We start from the raw sequence: 21,116 nt of genomic DNA on the forward strand, positions 1-21,116 counted from the left end.
GGAGAAATAATAGCTGGAGTATTTTGTGTTGCAAAACACTGGATGCTACAGGAATGGAACGGGAAAAGGGTATTCGGTTTTATCTCGTGATCACAAGTTTTTACTCACAGTACCAGAGACTAATGTTAGAGAGTGTTCTCAAAAAGAGAGAATTTTATTTAAAAAAAAAAAAAAAGCATTTCGACATGTTGGGGTCAAGGTTTGAGATAATAAATCTGCTTTCACATTCTTGTGTGCGGACGTAAAATGTTTTCGTATTTTCTATAAAGGGACCGTGTGTAATATATAGCGCCTCACAGTGGTTAAAAAAAATACCCCTTCGAGACATATCGCAAACCACAATTGAAAAGCATTGGATGCAACGAGAATCGAACCCGGGTCACGACGGTGAGGGAGACAAATCCTAAACACTAGACTAGCAGTAACATACAAAATGTTATTCGACTTTTTCTACTCACGGTATCAGAGACAAATGTTAGCAAATGTTGGGAAAAAAGACAAACGTTTTTGTTTTGTTTTTTTAAACAAAACAATTTCAACACGTACGCCTTTGATGCCATGAGTGTTGGTTTAGTATTAATTTTTGGTTGTATGATTCCAGGTAGTGTCCCCCCATTATATTTTTGTTGATAAAATAAGATTTTATTCTGACGCCTTTGATGCCCTGAATGTCTGTCCAGTATTATTTCTTGGTCTTTATTTACTTTAAGCCCAAATTTGTGTTCAAGGTCGTGTTCCTCCATTTCTTTGTCAAGCAAACATTTTGAATCCAAGGTTGTGAGTCAAGGTATTGATGCCTGCTTCTTTGATGACGCCTTTGATACCACAAGTATCCATCCACTATTAATTAATGGTCACATGGTCCCAGGTAGTGTCCCCCCACTATTTCTTGTTGTCTTTGTTGATCAAAAATATTTAAATCTGAATTCTTATGTCAAAGAATCAAAGCCGGCGCCTTTGATGCGCCCTGAGTGTCTAGTATTAATTCTTGGTCATTTGGATCAACATTAGGCCAACACTTGTCCCAAGTTGTGTTTAATATTTTGTCTTTTTTTTTTTTGTCAAGCAAGAGTTTTGGGGCTGGCGCCTTTGATGCCACGGGTGTCCCTATAGTATTCATTCTTAGTTGTGTGGAACCACACTGAACCCAAATCTTTGTCCCAAGTTGTGTTCCTCAAAATGTACATGATTTTTTTTTGTTGAGCATAAGCTTTTAGTCCAAAATTGTGATTCAAGGACTCAACCCCAGCGCCTTTGAAAGTGCCTTTGATGCCACGGGTGTCCATATAGTATTCATTTTTAGTTGTGTGTCTTCACATTGAGCCCGAATCTTTGTCTAAAGTTCTGTTTCTCAAATTTTACTCATCGTTTCTTTTAGCAGGAGTTTTGAATCTGAAATTGTGAGTCAACGACTCGGTGTGGGCGCCTTTGATGCCACGGATGTCCACATAGTATTCATTTTTAGTCATGTGGCTCCACATTAAGCCCGAATCTTTGTCCCAAAATGTGTTACTCAAATTTTACTCGTCGTATTTGTGAAGCAAAAGTTTTTAATGGACTCGGCGCCGGCGCCTTTGATGGTGCCTTTGACGGCACAGAAACAAAACGTGGTTTTCAATGCCGTCGCCTCGACAAAGAAAAGCGAAAGGTCGACGTGTTAATTGCGCGTTTGCCCGACCGGGAAGTCACGCCGAAGCCGGATGAGTTTTTTCCCGAATAATTAAAGTCGGAGCGGCGGTCGGGGGTGAGCCTCGACAAAGCGGCGAATCAAGTAGAGCGACCCGTCGTCTTTTGTGGCGCCCGTTAAATAAGGCGCCGAGCGTTCGGCCGGGAAATTAATTAGGAGGCCGGGGGCGAGCGACGGCGGCCTCTTCAAGCGCCCCGCAATATTCGGGGTCACGGCAATCCGCTTTATGCTGAATAGAGCGCGCCGTCGCACCCGCCTCGAGTGCAGGCGCGGATGAACGCCGTCTTGTTTGATTCCTGCGAAACCTCAGCGGCGATTCGGACGCCCGGACCAAGGTCGGAGCGCTTTTGAGTCGGGCCTTTTGTGAGGAGAGCCGAAAGAGGTTGGTGCGGGCGCGGTATACCCCGGGATACAACGTGATCGTAGAGTGAAATCGACGTATCGCGGGGGATCGAAAATGACGCCGACGGGATCGAGTATTCAGAACCCGCGCTACTCCAAAAAGAATCGTCCAAAGTCCGGGGGCCCGGTAATAATATGTGGCTCGCCGGTTATTTCACCCTCGGCTCACGCAAGACCTCACCACGTGACGACCCCATGACGGACGGTTGTAAACCGTAGTAAACGAAACTGAAGACAAGAAAAACAACTACAGGGGTACCCCTACTTACAAATTGAATTTGTTCTGTGAGTAACTTTGTAACATTTGTAAGTAGAGGCGGCTTCTGAATGTAAATGCACTAATTTGTTCCAAGCAAGAAGTATATCATAAAAGAGCATCAGAACATGAAACAAATACATGTTAAGAAGCAATTAGCACATAATAAACATAAAACAAGAGGCACAAATGTTAATTTACCTTTTGACCGGCTTCTTTCTCTACTGTTTTTTTTGCTTCGCGTTACTTGAAACTGATCCGACGACGTCTGCTTCTGCCGGGTTTTGACAATCCGTTAGAAATTGGAAAGGCAGACGTCATCATAATGAGCGATAGCCCGACCAGTCAACACCTTTCCAGGGCGATTCCTTTTCACACATTCCGAGGCTTCGTGGAATTTTGGGGTCCACTCTGAATGATAGCAGTACCAGACAAGTGACCTATTTACAGAGCGGGAAGGGGACACGAAGAGCATTCACGCACCGGTTGCCAGGTAGAATTCTGGGATCGGCAAATGGCAGCGCGTTCTGTGCTATATTTTTTTACTTTGCTTCCTGAAACGCCTTTGTAACTAACAATTTTTTCCCGTTCAGGTAATTTGGAACCTGAAACTTTTTCAGGTAGAGACATTTGTAAATAGAGGTACTGCTTAATACTATTCAACACCATCGGCAATGTCAAACACATTTTGTGCAGCTGTCAGATGAGGTGGCTGACCGAGTCGGAAAGCACAAAGAGCGCTATTTAGAGAAACTCTGATAGCATTAGCAGGACTCGCTACAGACCCATACGGTCTTCCTTCTGACAAATTTACAGAAAGAATGGGAGAAAAAAAAGGGAGACAGAAAAAATGCACTTCTCTCAGCTGTGTCTCGTGGGCCGGATTAAAACCCTTGGCAGGCCTGATGCAGCCCACGGGCTGCATGTTTGACACCCCTGCTGTGGGTAGTTACCTCTGTTGTGTTAGCATGTAAACAATTGTGGCTAGCAGCTAGCGAAAATTTGTCAGCAAAGGGACAAAAAGTCTTGTTGGTAGAAGCTTGGCCGCCATCTTTGAAAATAAGAAGTTGCAACTAGCACAAACTCCGGCCTGAGTGGAAGCCGGCTTCCAGCGGCTCGCCTCACTTTTTTGAAATGTCTTGATTTGCTCAGCATTTTTCTTATCATTTTGTCCAGCATGTGGACGTGTCATCTGTGTTTTTGTCCCCAGCAATGGTACGAGGCGTCCATGAAGGCGCTTTGCGTGTGGTTAGCGGACCGACTGGACCTTCAGCTGCATCTCTACCAGCTCAAGACCCTCATCAAGATTGTCAAGGTACCAGATACTTATACGAGATACCATTGGCTAAAAGGGTAGAGAGGCAACCTAGCTAAAAGCAATAGGGCTAGCCGCCCATGTTAACTTGCCGACTCGAGTTGATTTTCGTCACGTGACTCTTCCTCTTTTTTTCTGACATTGGCAGAACAGCTAGTGCAAAGAAAAGGGCCAATCGGAAACCTAGCCAAAAACAATAAAGCTAGCTAGCTATGCTAACTTGCAGACTTTTTTTTAAATGACCTTTTACTCATGCGAGCTAGCGTACCTTATGTTTTGTTTTTCAGTGCTGGCAAAAAAGCTAGCGCGAAAAAGGCCAATCAGCAACCTAGCCAGAAGCAATAAAGCAAGCTAGCTATGCTAAATTGCAGACTTTTTTTGATGACCTTTTACTCATGCGAGCTAGTGTACCTTATGTTTTGTTATTCAGTGCCGACATAAGGGCTAGCGCAAAAAGGGCCAAGCGGCAACATAGCCAGAAACAAACATGCTAGCTGGCTACGCTAACTCCTACTCTTTTTCGACAGAAAAACTACCGTGATTTCCGTCTTCAAGGCGTCCCGGACGTGACACTGAAAAACAATAACTACGAGACTGTTTCCAAGCGTCTAGCGGTGGAGGAGGCTACGCTAGCCGTCAGGGCGGGCGGCGGTAGCGGCCTGGACGGCGTTAGCATGCGCGACAGCGACCAGGACGAAGACTGAACCGGCTTGTCGCACTATGTGCCAATTTGGCGAAGATATAAATGGACGGATGCTAAGCTAACGTAGCAATGATGGTATTCTAGCCTAGGTAATGCTAGCGTGCTAACTTGCCAAGGAAATAAACGCTCTGACGCTCGGCTAAGATTGCATCAATAGTGTTTTAGCCTGGCAAATGGTCGCTACATAGCCCGTTGTTTACAACTAGTCGGAAATAAACGGCTGGACACTTAGCTAATGTAGCATTGATGTTGTATTAGCCTGGCTAATGCTTGATACATAACTAGATGTTCACAATTTGGCGTTATTTGCCCTGACAATAAGCCAACGTAGCATTGATGGGTTTAGTTAGCCAGATGTTCACTGCCTATCGAAGAAAAATTGGCCATACGCTAAGATAATGTAGCAGTGATTGTGTTTTAGCCTGACTCATATTAGCTTTCTGGCCAAACGCTTACAACTTTGCGAGGAAATAAATGGCCAAGTGCTAAGCTAATGTAGCATGTATGGTGTTTTAACCTCGTTAATGCTAGCTAGCTAGCCAGATGTTCACATCTTATCAAGGAATGAATAGCTATACAATGATCTAACTTAGCATTTATGTGTTCCAGCCTGGCTAAGACAAACTAGCTAGCCAAATGTTTACAACTCTGCGGGGATGTAAATAGCCAGATACTAAGCTAATGTAGCATTGATGGTGTTTTAGCTTGGCTAATCCTAGCTTGCTAGCCAAATGTTAAGAACTTGGAAAGAATATGAATGGCCAGATGCTAAGCTAACGTAGCATTGATTGTGTTTTGGCCATTTTTTAAAAAATTGATATTAAAAGTCTACAGAGTTGTCGTCAAATTTTATTTTGTGGGTGTGTTAATTTTCCATGTTGTGAATATACAAGTCTGCAAAAAAATGTAAAATGCCCGTCTGCTATTGGTTGATTCCACATGAAATGCTGGTCTCCTATTGGTCAAGGCATCATGAAAACGCCAATATACAATTGGCCGACCTCCCATAAAGCCTTTCTCCCTATAGAGAAAATTACAATGCATCTTTCGTCAAAAGGGTCATAAACCTTTTTTTAGGTTTTGTTTTTATGACCCCAACTTCCTTTGATGAATCATGAATGATTTATGACCTGTCATATTTATGTGAATGTGAGGTGAAATTATCATTTATGACTGTCAGTTTATGCATTTTTGCCACTTCTAACTGTTCTGCAATTCATTCACAAAGTATGAGTGATTTATGACCCTTCATTTAAGCAAATGAATTATGAAAACATTATTTATGATGATTGCCTTCTCGGTATTCCAGGCTGATATAAAATAACATGACTGGTTTATGACCCTTTTGAGGGAAGCTGTCTTGTAATGTTTTTCCTTCCCTCTTCATTCAGTTCAGAATCTCATGTGCTTCGTTAAACTTTGCGAGTCGGCGATAAGATACCGGATTTTTTGTAAAGCTAAAGGGAGCAGTGAAAACATGATAACCATGGAAAGAAGCGTGACACTATCAAGAAATACGAGAAAAGCACACAAATGGAAAACCTTGCCGAGTGGCATGGCTGTAACCGATGGATGATTAAGACACTGTCGTTTCCACCCCTTCTGCATCCACCAGCTCCTCCACTGGACCGGCTCAAATAATGTCATACCAGCGGTAAATCAAGTTGTTTTTTTCCTTGATGTGTATATTTATAATGCTATTTAATCATACCTATTAAACATATGTAGTACTTACTATGTACTATTTTGTTTTTGTTTTGTTTTTTTCATTGTATATCGGCGATTCCGAGCTAATTAGCATAGGATTTCTTCTTTTCTTTCTTCTTTTCTATATGACAATCTGGCTTTGCAATCCACACCTCAGAATTAATTTATTTTGCAACCCTCAAAACGAAAGAAAATTGAAAGAAGCATACTTTAATGCTATATGTCAAATTTGTGCTCACGTTACTGCAATTTTGGCCGATTCAAATTTGGAAAAAATAACGTTAAAAATGCGAAAATCCGATATCGACAAATAGAGTCCAAAATGCAAATGTCCAAATTATTGCGTTGGAAAAAGATAACTCCAATATAAATAAAAAATGATCTACGACTTTGAACTTTTTTCTTTTTTTCCTTCTCAATCTTTCAAAGTAAAAGCAAAAAAACTAACAAACCTCCGCAAGAAAAAATTCAATTTGATCGGTCATATTGTGATCACTCGAACACATTTCCTTGAAATTGAAATTGTTTCATAGGATTAAAAGTGTTAAGATTTGTCAATTTGATAGCACTCTGATATTGCGGTGAGACGTTTTCCATGGTGCGACGTCATTGCGCACGCGCCATATTTCGTTTTGCTAATTGTTGATTGACATGTTGTATTGAATGGAGCCATGTTGTTGTTTGCTTGCTGTTGAGGAATAAATATTCTTAAAGGCTGAACCACAATGTCCTGCTTTTCTTCTCACGCATCAGGAAACTGCACACTCTGACATATCCTTAACAAAAAGAAAGGACGTCAAAAGGTGAAATTGCTCAAATAATAAGAAATTTATGGGGAAAAAATCGCGTCAACGAATGGCGTCAAAATATTGAAATCCCAAAATAATTGTCATGAATAAAAATGTCCTCTAAAATAATATTTCTTTTTTTCCTCATTTGCTGTATTGTTTTTTTAAAATAAAACTCACCAAAAAGGACAAATTGAAAATAATATTTGTGAAGAATAACACAGAAAGTGAATTCTATTGGTTCAAAATATGATCACGTGACTGTATAGGAAAAGCGCAAAATAGAAAAAAGTTAACTGTGATAAAACTATGCAGGAATTTTGGATTGATTTTGAAATACTTACATTTTATAACAATTTGAAAACCTAAATCAAAACATAGAATAGAACCGTCTTTATTGTCACCGATATCAACATGTATTGTATGAGATCAGACATGGAGATTTTACATAGAGAAATAAATTTTCAGGATAAATCGGCAAAATTATTTTTAGAGCGTAGTGTAAAGAGACTGAACCAAGTTATTATGTCATAAAAACGATCTCCGAGCCTGTTTGTAAATAGAGATCGCTTGCAAAATATAAGCATGCAAAAAGTGAATAATTGCGTTAAAACCACACACTTGTTATGAATTATTTTTTTGAAATACATATTAATCTTTATACATTTGACATCTAAATGCCTACAAACATAATATCTATCATGTATAGTATTTAACACAAACCAAAATGATATGAATTGATTGAAACTCCAAAGAATATTTGACATAGGTGAAATCACGTGACGTCATCCGGGGCCCAATTACGTCACGCGGGTTGCACATGGGGTCCGGAGAGCGCCGAAAAGTCCCCCACTCGAGATCGCGTCCCGCGGCGCCACGCACGCATGCAACCGCCCACGCGTGCACGCTCCCACGCACGCCACTCCTCCTCTTCCTCATCTTCATCAATTTCAGCCAACGGAACCGCCGGGCTCGGTTCGGGTTCGGCCGCTGCTGGCGCGCGTTAACGATCGGAACCACGCGTGGGGTGTCGTGGGGGTGACGCGCCTCTCTGCACGCAGGCATCGAGCGCCGGTTTTCGGCGGAAGGAGGAGGAAGGAGGGAGGGACGTTCGGGAGAGCGGTTCGGGTTCGGAGGAGGGCCCGAACCCCCGCCGGCCGGATGCTGACCCTGCTGGCGGGCCGCTGAGCGCCGGACGCCTCGCCGGGCGCAATATGGACTCGCCCCCAGCTACCGTTGAGGCCCAGCGGGCCACGGTGCCGGTAGCGGTTCCGACCACCTCATCACTGCACTCAAAGTCCTTAGCCTTTTCTATCGAACGGATCATGGCCCGGACGCCTGAACCTAGAACTGTCCCGCTTCCCGGCTGGTTCCGCCCCGGACTAGCCGACGTGTGCCCGTCCTCGCTCCACTGCATGATCCCTTTGGTTCCATTCGCAGGTTACGCGGACCAGAACCGAATTACTTTACAGCAAGATCCCGCACCCGCAGAACTTCTCGGGTTCGGACTCAACTACGCCTCCGAACCCGTGCGGGATCAACCAGATGGGGGTCACTATAAACTTTTCCGTCCCCGCGTGGTGACCCAGTCGGCGTTCCCGTCCAGGGGTACCGTGTGTTATCTCAATTGCGGCGGTTCCGGTTCCGGGGAGTCCGCTTCGCCGGGATTGCTGAACCTGCACCCGATGGCGTCGTACCTGCTGGCCGGGAGGCACAAAGCGGGCCCGCTACCCTACCAGGCCCAACAGAACCACTTGCACGGCCTCCTCAAGGAGCGGGACTTTGGGGACAAGGTTCTGAAAAGTTCGGCAACTTCTTGCACGTCTGCGGCGGCCGCGGCGGCGAGACTCGGAACCGGGAAACCCAAAGTCTTCACCTGCGAAGTTTGCGGGAAAGTACGTCGCCGAGACATTTTATTCCTATTCTGTTTTCGAATTCGGGGAACAAATAGGTCTGACATTTCTTTCAATTTACGTGCAGTCTTCTCGTAAACAAACCTGACTAAATATCGAATATCTTGTGCTCAAGCGCATGCACGACGAGCCATTTGCTTAAAACAATCGATTTATTTCTTATTATATTCAGGCCGAATCCTATTTTGCGTGGAAAATTAAAATAAACGATTTGTTTTGAGGAATGAGACAATTTTATACGTCGACAGAGTTCACTTAATATTTGACAGCCAGATAAGTTAAAGTTTCTTGCGGGAAAATTGAAATAATCTTTTATCTCGGGGGGGGAGAACGAACATTTACGAATTCTTTACGTCAACAATGTTCACTTTTTTTATTTTGTCCCCCGATTAACTAAATGTTGTATAGGGATATTGGAAACAACCCTTTATCCCTTTAACTAAAACGTTTTCTGGAGGAAAATCTGACAAAAAGACACGATTTGCTGCAGGGAAATTGAAAAAGAAACCTATTAATTTGAAAAAAAAATGGACTTATTATTTGCGTCAACGTTTGCTTTAAAAGTTTATTCCGAGAATTTTAAAACATTTGAGGTAAAATGGAAATATTCGAAAACTTGCCGCGGTATTTGTCTCAATACAATTCGATTTTAATATTTTATAGTCTGATTAATAGAAAATGTATTACATAAAAAAAACAAAAGTACATTTTATTTTGAAAAAATGAAAAAGAAAGACCTCGAAAACTTGCAATGTTTACGTGCAACGATTTACTTATGTTAATAAAATTTCTTTCGATAATTTATATTAAAGATGAATGCAAAATCTATTACGGGAAAAAGAAAAAGACAATTTATTTTGAAAAAAACTTTCAAACGTTTATAATATAAACCTGCAACGAGTTACTTGTGTAAAGAAATCACTTTTAATATTTTATAGCGCGGTTAATTTCAGTTTGTTGCGGAGAAAATTGAAAGACCCTTTATTTTGAAGAGAAAAAAGTTGAAATCCTATCAAAGCTTACAACATGTTATAACAATTTATGACACAATGAGTGATTATCTAAAAAAGTCTTTGTTCTCAATGGACCTATGAATGCTTTATTTGTTGCGGGGAAACGAAAATAGTATTTAAAATAAAATCTACATTTAATAGCTCTATTAATTAGAAATGAAAAAAAAAATTATGTTGGAAAACAAATTTAAATATGACGAATAGTTATGATGTGCGCGCACGACGAGTTATTTGCGTCAACAAAATTCGCTTTTAATATTTTATTGGCTTATTCATTGAAAATTCTCGTAGGGAAATTGACATTGACATTTGATTTCGAAAGGAAAAAGTAATGAAAAAGTACGAAAGATTAAGAGTAAAATAAAACATATTTTAAGGATGTTATGCTTGAAAACACACAAATATATAATAAAATGACCAGTTCACGCAAAATATGTTAAAATACCTGCATGCTTTCATAGTTGAAAATATGTATTTACTAATTTAGTCGAAAGCTTACAAAAAAATAAAGAAAGGTTATGAAACTTTGAATTGAAAGTAAAATTGAACGAAAATCATTTTGACTGTAAAACGATACAAATAAAACAGTCATTTTATATAATTCAATTAACTCGTATGACTCGAAATATTCTAAATACTCAATTACATTGTTTAAGTGATTGTTATTTTATTAACGTACTTAGGGGAAAATTGGAATTATTTTAAAGTTTATTGAGATACTACAATATGTGCGCGCGCACACACACACGCACGCAAGGATGCGATTCGCTTTTATCCGTAAAAAAGCGTTTTTTTCTTAATTCCAGAGAAATACATGGTTTTGCGATTTTAAATTGAATTTGCTTGATTTTATTAAATAATGTGTTTATGTTATGTTATGTATATGTTATTATAAAATCATTATTTTATAGTTTGTATTATGATATTTATTCATTGTTATTTGTTGTTTTACAGTTATCGTTATTCATCCATTAAATTATACTATTATTGTTTTTAATATATGTATTCTAATTATTGTATTATTATTATTATGTGTATTTATATATTATTAATTGTTATTGATCCATTATATTTCATTTGGTTGAAGCACTTGACAATATTAAATATATTATTATTACTGTCTTATTATCATTGTGTTATTATATTTGTTATCTATATTACTATTAATGTATATTTTCATTGTAATCTAATTATATTTTTTTTTTGTTCATGCGATCTTTCAAAATCGAAATGATTTATCTAAGCATGATTTAATTTAATTGAACCTTCTAAAATTAATAAAAGTCGTTTGAAGGTCATGCAGCTTAGCACAATTCGCTAAATGTAAATGATAAAAAAGAATAATAGATCAAATGTGATTACAGTGATGAATGTGATTGAATTCCAAAAGCGCGCACTCGACGCGCCGATTTGAATTCTTTGCGCGTGCACGTGTTTCAGGTGTTCAACGCGCACTACAACCTGACCCGCCACATGCCCGTGCACACGGGCGCGCGCCCGTTTGTCTGTAAAGTCTGCGGCAAAGGATTCCGGCAGGCCAGCACGCTCTGCAGACACAAGATCATACACACTCAGGTAAGGTGCATGTGCACGCGAACGCCCATCAAATGCGCGTGACCGGGACCTTTGTTTATTTCTTTGTTTGTTTGTTGGCATCGGAATCCGAATCGAAATCTCATGAATCAAATTGATTGGATTAAACTAAACAAAATTATGTATACTTATTGTATTGTGCCCTACCACTCAAAATGAGTGCTAAAAAGCACAGAGAGAAATACAAACCATGTCGACTCAAAGCGACCAAACAAACCATTTCTATTTTTCATTGTTTTTTGGCAAGATGGTGGATATTTATGTCAACTCCCCTTAGGTGAGGCTCACATTCGGTAAAATAAATGGAGATGTCTCGACTTACACGTTTAAAAAATGCCAGTTCATATAAATCTTGTGAGGCTGATATGAGTGGCTAAATAAGGAAACTGTGAAAAATGCTCACCTGACGATTGTCACCGAAGAAACAAGCAGGAGCAACTAAGAAGAATAACAGCAGCTAGTGGTTGGGCACAGCCTGAAGTCAAGTGGCTTTCAGGAGTGGTGAGAGAAGGAAACAGTGGAAGAATAAAAAGCCCCAGACACATGAATAACGGGACTCCGTATCCATCATATTGTGTGTGAAGTAAGTGGCCTTTACCTTTTAAAAGCACCAGCGGGACAAGCTAGCCTCGCAGAATGGTCGCTTGGCTTCTGTAGCAGCAACATTTTAGCGTCTTCAAATTGTGTAATCTGATTACAATTTTCTATACTTAAAGTCATTTTTAGCAGAATGTACATGTATCTTTTCTTCATATTTGAATCACAGGTGGGGATTTTTAAACAATTGAAGGGTTTCACCTCTAAGAGGCGTTACACACTGTCCTTTTAAGATTAAATGTATCTTCAAACCAAATCTAAAGTAACAAATAGATATTATTATTAAAATGTAGAAAAAGAAGGGAATATTTTGCAAATTCCATTCCTTGAAAATCTTTCCCGGTGACGTCACTAAAGGAAATGAAATGATCTGCATTTATATAGCGCTTTTCAAGTCAATAAAGATTTCCTAAAGCGCTTTACAATGTGCTTCACATTTGACCCATTCACACACACTCACACCCCAATAGCGGCCGTGCAGCCATGCAAGGCGCCAAACTGCTTATTGGGGGCATTAGGGGTTAAGCGTCTTACCCAAGGGACACGGATTCGAACTGCGATCTCTTGATCCCAAGACGAGCGCTCTACCTCCTGGGCTAAATACAGCGTTGCGTCCCCGCATGCAGCGACGCTTTCGTGGTCTTGCGTTCTTGCAAAAGTCCAAAATCACATCCTCGTGCCGGGCCACACACTCACGCGAGGCCAGATTACTCGACGTGCACGTGCACGTTCTCGCCCGCACTCGCACTGGGCCATGTTTGAATTGATGCGTTCAGTTGGTTTTGCGCGTGAATTTTCTCGCGTGTGCACGGGAAAATCCAAGGTCGTGTGCCGGCACATGCACGCACGCAGTGACAGTTTGATTTGGTTTGAACAATTTTATTGGCACTATTAACAGCAAATAAACAATGTGAGGTTTGAACTATTTATATTGACAATTTTAACAGCAATTAAGCATATTCACAATTTCGTTATATCTGACAATATGACGTTTGAACATTTTTTCCGACACTTTTAACAGCAATTAAACACACAATTTCATTATATCATATCCCAACAATATGAGTTTTTATCGACACTTTTAGAAGCAATTAAATACATTCACAATTTCATGATATCATATTCTAACAACATGAGGTTAGAACAATTTTTATCGACACTTTTAACAGCAGTTGCTCGTGATTTAGCGTGCGCGAAAAAGCCACTTGCCCCGTGCATGGCCCACACAGCATGGGCCATACCACGTTTCAACTTGACGTGGTATGCGTGTGCCGGCCAGTGCACGCGCATAAGGACGCCCTTAACATGTGACGTTGCGATTTGGCATTCAGTGACGCGTTATTTTGTGTCAAAAAGAACCTTGCGCGCACGCACGCCAGGCCACGTTGAACTTGATTCTGCGCACTAAGAAAAGCCAATATCCACGTGATAGTGCCCTATTACGCATGCGCAAAAGACCACAAAGTGACGTGCATGTACATTTAACATTTTGGGGTTAGTTATTGTTTGGTTGGGTTTCTGTTACGAATTGCATGAAATAACACGGTGGGTGGTTGGGAGTTGCGCAGCTCTACGAGGTCCGGGGTTTGATTCCAGCGTCCCTGTGCGAGTTTGCATTTTCTCCTCATGCCTGTGGGGTGTCCATGCATGTCAGGTTAAATGGCCGGTCCAAATTGGCCCCGTAGAGAGAGTGAGCTGTTTGTCTCTGTGGCCATGCGACTGGCTGAGGGTTTCTGTCCCCTGCCCACTGCCCGAAGACAGCTGGAATGGGCTCCCGCATCCCCTGAGACCCTACTGAGGATAAGTGGTGCAGAAGATGGATGGATGAAAAAGATAAAGGTTAAAAATAGAAATTACAGGCCCAAAAAAGGCATGTTTTTTGTTGTGAGGCTAATGTTGTCAGGACCAGAACGAAAACAGGACCCAATTGCGTGACGTTTACCACAAGTTTTATCGAAAAAAAGAGGAAGGGCTGCGCCCACGATCCGGTGTTCGCTGGACGCGGGAAGTAAGTCGCTTTTGGAATTGGATTATGATCCAAACACGGAAGTGAACCTTCCGTAGCGAGCGGTGGCGGTGTAAGGGACGGAAAAACGGGTCGGTAGCCAGGACTGGGAGAGCAAAGCGTGGTTGGGGAAGGAAACGAGTCGTAAGCAAGAACGGGAGAGTAGACAAAGTCGGGGACAAAAAGAGGTCGTAAGCCGGGACTGGAGAGCAGACGTGGTAAGGATCAAAACAGGTCTTAGCCGGAAACAGACGGGAGCAAAAACGGGACAGGTGGGAGTTAGGGTCGAAAAAAGAGCTTGCCTAGTATAAACAGAGGTTCGCAGACAGACTGACAACAGGGGACAGACAGGACAGGAATCCAATCAGAACCCGTGGTGGTTGGCACCAAATGAGCAGGCACAGGTGAGTCACATCAGTAATCATGACAAATGTAGAGTAAATTGCTTTAAATTATATTTATTTAATTCAGAATCCAATTTGGTGGTTACAGATTCAGCCAGCATGTATAGTGCTCAGGGTGTCCCATCTGAATTAATTCGACATTGCCTCATATTGTCTCTATAGGATTTACCCTGAAGGACGTAATATTTAATAAATACATGCTGCACGTGTTTGATACAGACTACATTCATTATAAAACAGGAACGGGGAAAGACATTTGTAAATGATTGATCCAGAAACCCAGTTAAAACAATCAACTTATTTAAAGGACTGGGAATTATTTCATAACCTACCAGAAATAAAGTATTATTTGCACTAAAACAGTTAGTTGAGAAATCTTTTCTTGATTTACCTCACGGGAACAAAAGGTATCTTGTTGGAAGAGTTTGTTGAGAAGGGTGGTGGAACAGAAGATGCCAACCTTCTGCTGAGGTCTGGGCCGCATGGAGTCCCGGCCATCTGGAGAAACAAGGACCGCCCGAGGGACCTTTTGCGTGTTAGGTGAATGTGCTATGTCAAGAACCAGAGCAGGATCAGGACCCAAACGCGTGACGTTCTCACACAAGCTTTTTTTTTTATGTGAAATGGGGAGTCATGCATGTTAGGAAGCGGTCTGGCGTGGAAAGACAGGAAGCCAGAGACCGACGATATCGATTCCAATTGCCCGAGTTGATATCAGACAGATGGGGTCATTACCGGACAGGACAGGACAGACAGAATAGATAATGAATTGGGATATTGAAAATAAACAGGAGAAACCAGACGGGAACGAAAACTAGAGAAAATAACAAACAGGACAAAACTAGACGGAAACAAAACTGGAAACCGAAATTAAACAGGACAAAATAAACGGGAACAATACCGGAGAGGCGATACCAACAGGAACAGGACCGAGTCGAAAACCACGTCTTGCGGGACTGAAGTTCGTTGACGGGCTGACCAGGGAAGTGTGACAGCGCTGAGCTTAAAATAGACAGAAAGCCAATCTGTTAACGAGCCGCAGCTGGCACCACACGGGCGGGGCCAATTGGGCACCATGGCAACCGTGACAGCGCTAACTACTTACAAAGTTCATGTGTTAACAATGCCCAACTGATTGCAACAACCCCCTACGCTTTATTTTCCTTTGCACCTATCTGATTTTATCTCACTTTTATCAAGGCGTAACAAACCCCCCTCAAAGATGAGAAAAGAAGAGTTTATTGGAACACGTCTGAGAAATTCCATGCGCTTGCAGGCACATCATGTCTTCCTCGGTTGCCATCTCCTCACTCAAAGTCATGATTTCAGCCTAAAAAAATTCAAATGCCCCACCCCACCTTTATTGGACCAGTAGCACCTGACAACAGGTCAAAGAGGTGGTGGACAAGGTGGGAAGAGCTTCGTAAAGCTCCGCTGCAGTGTCGGAAGCCGGACATGTGAGTCTTGGCAGAGAGCAGCTGATGTCAGGACCAGAACGGAGACAGGACCCAGTTGTGTTACGTTTCTCTCACTTTTATTAGAATAAAGAAAAGGGTTGCACCCATGATCCAGTGATCGCGGTGTCAGAAACGGAAAAAAAGAGTCATTAGCCGGGACAGGAGAGCAAAAACGTGGTCGGGACCAGAAACAAATCAAAAGCCAGGAAAGGAGAGTAGACGTGATTAGGATAAAAAAACGGATCGAAGCCGGGAAAAGCAGCAAAAGCAGGTGGGAGTCAGGGTCGAAAAAGCTTGCCCACAGTACCCTGAGGTTCGCAGATGGACTGACAACAGATGACAGACAGGAGTGGGTTTAAATAGGGACAGGGAGCCAATCAGAGTCCGAGGCAGTTGGCGCCAAAGGAGCGGGCACAGGTGATTCACAACAGCAATCATGATCAGCTGATGATCCTCTGGGCTGTGTTGATGACCCTCCGATTTGACACATTGTGATGCGTGCCGGGCTAAACTGTAGCGGTGTTTTTTTTTTTTTTTTGCAGGAAAAGCCTCACAAGTGCAGCCAGTGCGGCAAAGCCTTCAACCGCAGCTCCACGCTCAACACGCACACTCGCATCCACGCGGGTTACAAACCTTTCGTCTGCGAATTCTGCGGGAAAGGATTCCATCAGAAAGGTACGCGCGCACGCACGTGCGCACGCGCAAACACTCCTTCGCTCGGCCGACGAAATATGACGCGCAGGATTTGTTTTTCCAGTTTTTCCCCCTATCATCCATTTTATCTTATAGTTTATTATCTATTATTTATTATTAACCATCTACACACTATTTTTAAATGAGCTATTTTAGTAAAATAACCACTGTTAATTCCACACCTGAGGAGTTAATTTTAACACCACCCCAGTAAATATATGTTCCTTTCTGTTTGATCGGTTGGTCGGATCCCTTAAGGACCCGGGTTGCAGAGGCACCATTTCCCGTGGTGTGTCTTGGGCAAGTACAGCCTCTCCAGGCCAGTGTAAAATCTATAAATTGAATGTAAAGTTCATTTTACTCTAATAGGAGTTATTATTTTACACTTCACCGCACTAAAAAGATTTACACAATTTGTCAGGACCAGAACAGAAACAGGACTCAATTGCGTTACCTTTCTCACAAGTTTTATTGGAGGAAAGAGAAAGGGCTGCGCCCACAATCTGGAGTTCGCTAGGCGCGGGAAGCAAGTCACCTCTCGTACTCGGATTGTGATCCGAATACAGAAGTGGATCTTCCGTAGCGAGCGATGGCGGTGTCAAGAATACAAAAACGGGTCAGTAGCCAGGACAGGAGAGCAAAAACGTGGTCTGGGTCCGAAACAAGTCTTAAGCCGGGACGGGAGACCAGACGGGGTCGGGGACAAAAACGGGTCGTAAGTCGAGACAGGAGAGCAGAAATGAGTCAACAACAAAATAATGTCACATAACAGGTTCGAAAACGGGTAGTCAGAAGCAGATGCTTATTTTCCCTACCCCTTTATCTTCCCTATTAAATACATTTTACAAATCCTCCTTTCCTCTTATGTCTAATATAACAAAATCTCATGGATATACTTATTACATAGGTCAGATATCAATAATTATAATAATTACAATAATCACATATTTTATACACTAATCTTCGTAATACAAACTGATTATTTGACATTTTCCAGTCAGTATTTTCTATCTATTACTATTTATCCAACTTGATTTCACAGTTTATAGTTGCATTTACTTCCTATATTAGAATAGCTGTGTTTTTTTTTAATCGATGTGTAATACTAATAATAAGCTTTCTGTCATGATTACTGATTTGTCGCCAACTGCCCTGGACTCTGATTGGCTCCCTGTCCCTATTTAAACCCACTCATGTCTGTCCCCTTTTTGTCAGTCCGTCTGCGAACCTCAGTTAACTCTAGGCAAGCCTTTATTGACCCTGACTCACACCTGATTTTTTGCTCCTGTCGGTCTGACCCGTTTTTGATCCTGACCACGTTTACTCTCCAGTCCCGGCTTTCGACCTCTTTTTGTCCCCGACCACGTCTACTCTCCTTTCCTGGCTTACGGCTCGCTTACGACCCAGACCACGTTTTTGCTCTCCTGTCCTGGCTACTGACCCGTTTTTGTATTCTTGACACCGCCATCGCTCGCTACGGAAGATCCACTTACGTGTTCGGATCACAATCCGAATACGAGAGTGACTTGCTTCCTGTGCCTAGAGAACGCCGGATTGTAGGTGCAACTCTTCCTCTTTCCTTTAATAAAACTTGTGAGAATCGGAACGCAATCGGGTCCTGTGTGGGTTCTGGTCCTGACACTTTCACGGAAAAAATGAGGAAAATATTCCATGACTGATTTCAAATTTATATTAAGGCGTTATCTGAGTGTCAAATCAATGCATAAATGTCATGTATCAAGTCAAACTCCACTGCAGCCTAATATTTCCCGCTTTCTGGAGAGAAAAGTCAAATTCGTATGAATTTTTCTCATTGTCGTGTGAAAATAAAATACACATTTGTCTTTTTTTACTGTTCATGCCCGAAAATTATCGCGCCAATAGTTATAGAAACAACTACGGACATTTACGACATTAAGATGTGACAAGTTTGTAGCGCCCCTGCAGGCGACTACAAGAACCACGAGCTTACGATGACTGCGTCTGTTTACAAAACCCAAATATCGGAAGCTTTTGCGTGTAAATCTACTGATTCGTGTACGTCCTTATTTTGTAATGCTATCATCGAAACATTGTGTTTGTGGCGCCCTCTGCAGGCAACTAAAAGAACCACAAGCTTTGGAGTACTGAGTGCGTTTAAAAAACACAAATATCTGAAAAAAACTGATGTCTATCCCTGCCCTTAATTTGTTTGTATCTTGGTTTTGCAATGCTATCATTAAAAAATGAAGTGTCTGTGGCGACCCCTGCGGGCGACTACAAGAACTACAAGCATCGAATGACTGTGTCTGTCTACAAAACTTAAATATCGGAAAAAATGAATCCCGATCCCCTTATGCAAACGCACTGATATTTTTTGCTCGAGTTTGTCTATGCTATGCAGACATACTGTGTCTGTGGCGCCCCCTGCAGGCGACTACAAGAACTACAAGCTTTAGAGTAGCATATGCGTTTACAAAACACAAATATCTGAAAAATTCTGGTCAGGATTCTTGCATGTAAAAGCACCGATTTGTTTAAATATTTTCTTTCCTTTTCGGTTTGTTTTTTTGCTACGTTGTCATCGAGCTTCTGTGTGTTTGCGGCGCCCCCAGCAGGCGACTAAAAGAACCACAGTCTTCGAATGATTGTGCGTTTGAAAAACCCAAATATGGAAAAATACGGATGTCAATCCCTACACTGATTCGTTTTCGTCTTATTTTTGTTTCGCTTCGTTTTTGCAACGCTGTCCCCGTGGCGTGACGTGTCTGTGTCGCCCCCCGTAGGCGACAACAAGAACCACAATTTGGATTACTGTGTGCATTTACACAACCCAAACATCAGAAATGTTTTAATGTCGGTCCCTGCACTGATTCGTTATCTTCTTTTTAATTTTGCTTTGCTTTTGCTTCGTATTCCGGGACATGCGTGTGGTGCCCCCTGCAGGCAACTACTCAAAGCACAAACTTTAAAATACTGAGTGCGTTTACAAAACCCAAATATCGTAAATATCCGGATGTCGGTCCCTTCACGGTTTCGTTGACTTGGGTGTCCTGAAATGTATGATTATCATGACTTCCTGTTTCTTATTTTGCTCCGTGTTTGCCACGCAATCCTCTAATCATGATGTGTTTGCGTCGCCCCCCGCAGGCAACTACAAGAACCACAAGCTGACGCACAGCGGCGAGAAGCAGTTCAAGTGTTCTATCTGCAGCAAAGCCTTTCACCAAGTGTACAACCTGACCTTCCACATGCACACGCACAACGACAAGAAACCGTTTACCTGCCCCACCTGCGGAAAAGGTTTCTGCCGCAACTTCGACCTCAAGAAGCACGTCCGAAAATTGCACGATCACGCGGGGCAGAGAGCCGCCTCTGTCGCCGCTGCGCCTACGCCGCAACGTCCCTGACGAATTCCCGCAACCCCCTGCCGCTTTGTGGCCACTGTCATCGTCGTCAGCCACCGTCGCTCCTCGTGCCCCGGGGTCCGGCCTCCTGACGATTTTGTAGCCTCCGGATAAAACAGTTTAAAAAAAGGTGCAGCTGTAGACCACCGGGATACAATATGGATCCGTTCTGAGGTGAACTTGCCACACCAATGCTTAACAAAATGAACAAAATAGTATATACCGAGTACTACTGACTGTATGTGGAAAATACAAGTGATTGAATAACAATATAAATCAATATACATGGAAATAAATACTAAAATCCGATTAACCTTTGCCGTGACATGACTTGAGCTGTTCCGGCAGAATAATGGTCATGCGACTTAGCGAGGGTAGCCATCCGTTTCAATGGTTATCATGTGTTTGCTTCTCCCTTTCGCTTCGCTGCAAGCCTCGTGAGCCATAACAAATACAACACAAAGCAAAATATACAATATCGTATCGCCAACTAGCAACTAGGAATTGTGGGGGATTCATTTTTGTATACGCCCCTTTATTTTTAATATAAGTGATGATCGTCGATTGGTTGACAAATGACAATATTCTCTCGTGAGGGCAGTGATGCATGCGCCTTCTTCATATTTCTTTATCTCAAGTTTCCTTTCCATAGATATCATGTTCTTGCTTCTACCTTTAGCATTAATGCAAGTCTTTGGACACATAGCTCAACAAATTCAGGTTTTCTTTCCTTTTTAATTCGTGTTTTTTCCTCTAATTTTTCACTTTTCCTGTTTTTTTTTCCCGTTATTTCCCGTTATTTCCTTTTTCTTTCTATTTTTTCTTTCTTTCTTCTCCTTTTCCCTTATTTCTTTTTCTCTTTTCGATCCTTTTATAAGATTCTGGCTTGAACAAGGAAGAGAAAGGCGTTGGGGAAGTGAATAAAGACCAATAGCGTATTGACATTATCTTGATGCCGTGACGCTAACCAATAGCAGGCGTCATTTGTCATATGCACTAACGCCAGAGTTAGAGATTTGTACGTTTTTGAGCACAGAAAACTATTTGTTGTTTATGTTGTAGAGCGGGGGTGTTGGCGTAAGTAGGTGCTGGAAAAAAAATCGTATCCCATTCATAAGGCGGGTTCGACGTATCCCGGGGGTCTACCGTAAATTTTTTACCCGGAGGGCAGGAAACCTTTTCTACCACAAGACCTTT

General features: G+C 42.0%; 2 protein-coding genes across 2 annotated transcripts in view; both read left to right on the top strand.

Annotated features, from left to right (window-relative positions):
* Nucleotides 1-6,790, top strand: part of LOC148363222 (calcium-dependent secretion activator 2-like) — a 132,089-nt gene extending 125,299 nt beyond the window's left edge. The window contains exons 27-28 of the mRNA XM_088340804.1: nucleotides 3,556-3,660; nucleotides 4,188-6,790. Of these exons, the coding sequence (XP_088196930.1) occupies nucleotides 3,556-3,660; nucleotides 4,188-4,364 (282 nt within the window). The 3' untranslated portion in view covers nucleotides 4,365-6,790. The remainder of the gene's footprint in view (nucleotides 1-3,555; nucleotides 3,661-4,187) is intronic.
* A 1,147-nt stretch (nucleotides 6,791-7,937) lies between these two features.
* Nucleotides 7,938-20,232, top strand: LOC148363224 (fez family zinc finger protein 1-like). Its single transcript, XM_088340825.1, has 4 exons — nucleotides 7,938-8,753; nucleotides 11,225-11,359; nucleotides 16,383-16,515; nucleotides 19,663-20,232. The coding sequence occupies exons 1-4, from the start codon at nucleotides 8,073-8,075 to the stop codon at nucleotides 19,920-19,922; spliced, it is 1,209 nt and encodes a 402-aa protein (XP_088196951.1). The 5' UTR covers nucleotides 7,938-8,072; the 3' UTR covers nucleotides 19,923-20,232.
* Nucleotides 20,233-21,116: the final 884 nt, after the last annotated feature.

This window comes from Urocampus carinirostris, chromosome 7, assembly GCF_059441175.1.
Source record: "Urocampus carinirostris isolate Australia breed hairy pipefish chromosome 7, RoL_Ucar_1.0, whole genome shotgun sequence".
Classification (NCBI taxonomy): domain Eukaryota; kingdom Metazoa; phylum Chordata; class Actinopteri; order Syngnathiformes; family Syngnathidae; genus Urocampus; species Urocampus carinirostris.